Genomic DNA, 5042 nt, shown 5'->3' with positions numbered 1-5042 from the left:
GAGTGTGAAATCAGCATTTAATACAAAAAACACAAAGATGAGACATGACTGCGAATTTGGATGTAAAAACAGGTCATGATTCAGCTGCAGTGTCAGCGCACACGCACAGAAGTGCTCCTGAGCTTGCAAAGAGGGTGTAAGAAACAGCAGTGAGGTTTAAAAATAAAACCGGGCCCTTTCGCTGGCTGCCCAGCTTTTACCCCCCCCCCCACCCCCCCAGCCTGTGACAGTGCAGAATACAGGTAACCTTTAGCTACTCTTAAAAACCTCACTGCCCCACCTGGCTCAGAGCCCTCACCGCTGCCTGTTCACGAGCGCTCACGCGTGGGCCGTTCCAACCCAACGTTTTTCACACCAACACGCATCAGGACAGGCTCCCCGTGTCCGAACAAGCCCGAGCCTGTCACAGGCGTGACGAATTCTGTCTGCTGCGCATGACACCTTCTCTCAGGGGACATTCACCTGCAGTCGCCACACGCTGCAAAACACAAATGACACGCTTCGGAAGGCTGCTGCCACATACAGCAGAGGAAGGAACAATGCTGTTTTTGCATGTTTTTAATCTTAGGGCGCAGGGACAAAGGGACAGAACGCCATACCAGCTAGGATTCCAGAACCGCACACAGAACAGAATTTCTGGATCCAAAGGGTCTATCCGGAAGCCGGGAGTTCACCTCTGGGGTCTGTTCTGTAGGCCTGCCCTGCTAGGTCAGCGCCTCGTTGGGAGTGTGTATTTAGGTATGTGAGGCACGCTCTACCCCTGGAGGTACGGTAATCACGGCCGGTGCTGTGAGCTACAAAACCACACTGCTCCTTCCCCAGAAAGTCGGCATGAGCCCCTCCTATCTCCAACAGCGTGAAAAAGTGTACAGAACAAGCCGTTCAGGAAACCGCACGTCACACACAAACCCAGATGGAAAAGCACTCATGTACTTGGTTTTTCTCTGAACAGCCACAGTCACTGATATCTGATCCATATTCTCTGAGCCGTCACGCTTCCATGTCATAAAAAGCACTAAAGTCACTGAATCAACTAATGCCACTTCCCCCTTCTTTCGAACAACCAACTTCCTTTCTAAGGAAACGGTGGCGTTGGGTTATGCAGCGTCCTTCCCTGAAAGGGGAGAGACAGGAGCACTGGGGAAAGAGGCTGTATAAGCCCGGATTTGTGTGTTATCATCTGAGGCGTGGTGTTATCAGTAATAACAGGCAAATGAGCCGCCACGCTCTGTCATCCAGAGCAGAGCTCTCCATTCAACCCGACTGTTCTGTGTGTGCAAATCACATTGGATCACCATAAATCTGTGATCTGCAAACTTCAGCAAGTGCACAAGGCTGCAACCGCACAGGAAATAACCAGGCACACCAGGACATGAGAGGTTACATCACTTCTCCTGCAGAGAGGAAGCAGCACAAAACCCTACTCACAACATTGCTGTAAGGTTTTGCTCCTTTTTGTAGCAGTGTGCGCAGCACTGCAGTAATGTTGAGGGAACACTGCAGGCTTTCTGGACCCGTACGAAAGGCAACCAGTCACAGTGCAGTGACACAGGGGAGACCGGATGGGGTTGCAGCCGCAGCGTCCTGCGGGATCTAACCTTTCCGCCGCTGGACACAAATGCATACCTCCATACATGTGCACTTCACTACAGCATGTGCATAGTCAGGGGTTCGTGAAACCAGTGGGACGAAAACAAGGAAAACTGAACTTGCATATGTGTGCAACGCCACGGTCGGTCACATTAAAGCTGCAGGCAGTCTGAAGATGACAGACACAGAAAGGCACCTCATGACTGATGCATTTATGATGCATTTACAATAGGGCTGCAGTGAGGTGTGGCGGGGCGGTAAGGGGGCAGGGCTCATGACCAAAAGGCTGCATGTTCAGTTCCTCACTGGGACATTGCTGCTGCATTCTCAGGCAAGCGACTTGACCAACAACTGCCTGAGGAAATATCCAGCTGTATAAACTGGTAATATATAAAATGGTAATCTATGCATGTTGCTTTGGATACATGACAACAATGTAATGTAATGTTGACAGTCAGGCAGTGAATTCACAATGAAAAGCATATTGTTCAAGGATGTCAAATATCCAAATGTCAATTACTAGCAAAACCATTGTACACAAGTGGAATTTTGTAAATCTGCATTTTATACAACCATGCTATAGAAAACCAATACTTCTAAAGAGAAGAGAACATACATAAAACTTTACAGTATTGCACGGTGCAAATTTCCACATAAATTCACATATATTTTAAATGCACTGTGCATTCAACAGACATGCATTTGACCGAGGCATGATGTCACTGGAAATTTGCTTTTTAAAAGAGGGCAGTTGGCACCATACACACTGAAACCAAATATGCAATTATCCTTTACTAAAGTACAGGGAGTCAGCTTCTCTGCTGTAAAGACAAGGCACAGAGAGAAGACGTGCGCCCTGATCTCATCTGACAGATCACATCAGACACGTTAATGAATTCCAATCCTCCTTCAGCACAGTGGAGCTACCCTGTGCCAAAAATACTTCGATAAAAAACTCAGGAAACGCCCTGTAATTCCAGAAACAGGACTGGCTACTGGAAACGTAAGACTTCCTCAGAAGTCAGTCTGACGTGACACCACGCTGCACCAGAGCTGCGAGGTTTCAGCGCATTGTCCCCGCACATCGCTCCTGAGCGCTGGGGCGCGGGGTGTGGCAGTGTGGCGATCTTGGCGATCCCGTTCTGGTCAGATTCAACCGCAACCGCTCATCTCGAAACAGCCAGTCAGACGTACACAGACAGAGAGAAGGACACTCGTTCTGGCAGCTATCAAGCTGCCAGCGAGAGTGCAAAGTACAAATGTTCCCATTCCAAATTCTCGTGACCTTGGGCGCTGCCCCGTCTGCGCGAGCAGAAATGGCACGAGGTTAGAGTGGTTTTGGAACACCAGCGGTGGTTTGAATGTTTCCTCTTTATCGCTACTGACACACGTCCATCCCAAGTCGGCGTCAGTGATTATGCATTCGGGTGCGGGGTAGCTAAAAGGAAGCAGAGCGGAGAGCACAGTGGGAGACATAACACTGCGAATTCCGGGGAATCTATCGCCGCCAGTCAGGGGCAAATGCGCGCTGGGGGTCGCGCACTGTCAGGAGAGACGTGCAAAACAAACAAACAAAAAAAAAAAACACAGCTAACTGGCAGGACGTGTTGCTAAGGCACACCCATGCAGGGCGGCGGGCGCACACAAACGGCACGCAAAGCCGACAGCTTTTGACGTTTCACAGATTCTCGAAAGCAGTGGGTCCTTTTTCCGGCAGATAAATGAAAAGAAATCGAACACACGTGCTTTTTTCCCCCAAACGGCATGTTTGGTTAATGGTTGCATAAAGCTTTTACAGTGGAAAGCATCCGGTATTTAAATATGACAATCACAAATGACTGGGGACATTCGCTTGCGTACATTTAACCAGCGCGCGGTTATAAATCGATAACCGAAGTGCCAACAGTTTGCAAGCCTATTCCCGTGTTTAAGCCAGCGAGGCTCCACGCTGAGAACATCAAAGCCAATATCACTGGGTGTCTGGTGAAAATATCTTACTGGGTATGGTGCAATGCTAATTTTGTGTTTTCCACCATGCATAGTGGCACTTTGTGATGTTTACAAGAAAGCGATACCACCAGACGGCACGACACGAAAGAGCGGTCAAAACATGGAACGTAAACTATCTACTTCCAGTAGTTTGACCGAAATAGCAACTTGCAACGGTATCTAGTGCGAACTGGGCAGACACCCGCTCAGCCGAGGCAGGTGAGGCTGGGAGCTTCTGTCATGTTAACTGTTAATTCTGCCAAGACCGATGGGATACTCCTATGTCCGACTGCAGTCTCATTACACCCAGGGGTCTGTTTAGCCACTTGCATTTTCTTTACTTTGATATTTTGGTGCAGTCGTGTTACTCGCACAGGTGTCTTCATACTGCCACTCAAAGGGAGGAAGTCAGACAAAGACGGGAGGAAAAGTAGAGAAATAGTAGCGTGAACTTGTGCTAATGACGTTTAAGTGTGGTGTGCATCCTGCTAAAATGGTTTTCTTGAGGGCTGGAAACCCATGCACCTTTCGGTACCCAGTATGTGTCCCGTTTAACTTTCCCATATATGATGCATACTTGGAATTTCAGCTGTGCAGTCTCTGCAAACGGTGAGACTGGTGGCTAACAGCTAGCTCGCCACCTAGCAGCTTTCTTTGGCTGCTGATGTGTGCGTTGACACTGCTGTAGTTACAATGTCTTAAGCAAGCATTTTCACCAGCCTCGCTGATGATCCACGGGAAATTAAAAGCCCAAACGCACAATAATATTTTTTGTTCTTCCATAACTTTCAAACTTCTACACAGCAAACTGAGGATGCGACTGCACACCGACCACTATTTGACAGGAAGACATATGCACGACATTGCGCAAGCGCGCCCGTAGATATGCATTTCATTTTCGCCACGGTCTCACAATGTGGCAGCTGCCAGGTCCCGGCTGTGTAGTTCATTTTTCCCTTAAAAAAGTACTCAGTCGCTTACCTGCGGGGCTTGTTGTGGTCCGGGGGCTCCATTGCGCAGGGCGAGAGAGAGCCTACTCTATCCGTGCACGGGACTCGCCATATCCACCCAAACTCATCCGTCTTTTGCACTTTTTGCAAGAGTTGATTATAACGGCGTCTTCGGTCTCTGCAACTTTCTACTCGCCTGCACGGTCTCGGCTCGCCCGTGCGTGCGCAGACGCCATCTTAGCTGCAGCCACTGAAGGAGTGACAGAGAATCATTGCTACGGCAACCCGAGCAGCACATCACATCGCCGCAGTGACGACTCCCGAGCTGCCCCGATAGTCTCTAATTACAGGCCAAGTTGACCTCGTTAGTTTGGCAACACGCCGCTGTCAGCATGGGACGGGCGCGGGCACGCAATCACTGTATATAATTAAAGTCAAGATTGCAGTGTTTTTACATCTCTCTCTCTCTCTCTCTCTCTCTCTATATATATATATATATATATATATATATAT

At 48.8% G+C, this 5042-nt stretch overlaps 1 protein-coding gene across 2 annotated transcripts in view; it reads right to left on the bottom strand.

The window, feature by feature from the left end:
- Window positions 1–4774, bottom strand: part of LOC118777887 (mitogen-activated protein kinase kinase kinase 4-like) — a 27220-nt gene extending 22446 nt beyond the window's left edge. For both annotated transcript variants that reach the window (XM_036529129.1, XM_036529138.1), the window contains exon 1: window positions 4561–4774. In XM_036529129.1, coding sequence (XP_036385022.1) covers window positions 4561–4592 — 32 coding nt within the window. In that variant the 5' untranslated portion in view covers window positions 4593–4774. The remainder of the gene's footprint in view (window positions 1–4560) is intronic.
- Between the last annotated feature and the right edge of the window lie 268 nt (window positions 4775–5042).

Source organism: Megalops cyprinoides, chromosome 1, assembly GCF_013368585.1.
Source record: "Megalops cyprinoides isolate fMegCyp1 chromosome 1, fMegCyp1.pri, whole genome shotgun sequence".
Classification (NCBI taxonomy): domain Eukaryota; kingdom Metazoa; phylum Chordata; class Actinopteri; order Elopiformes; family Megalopidae; genus Megalops; species Megalops cyprinoides.
Note: the sequence above shows the minus strand (reverse complement) of the source record. Positions and strands in the feature narration are given on the sequence as shown.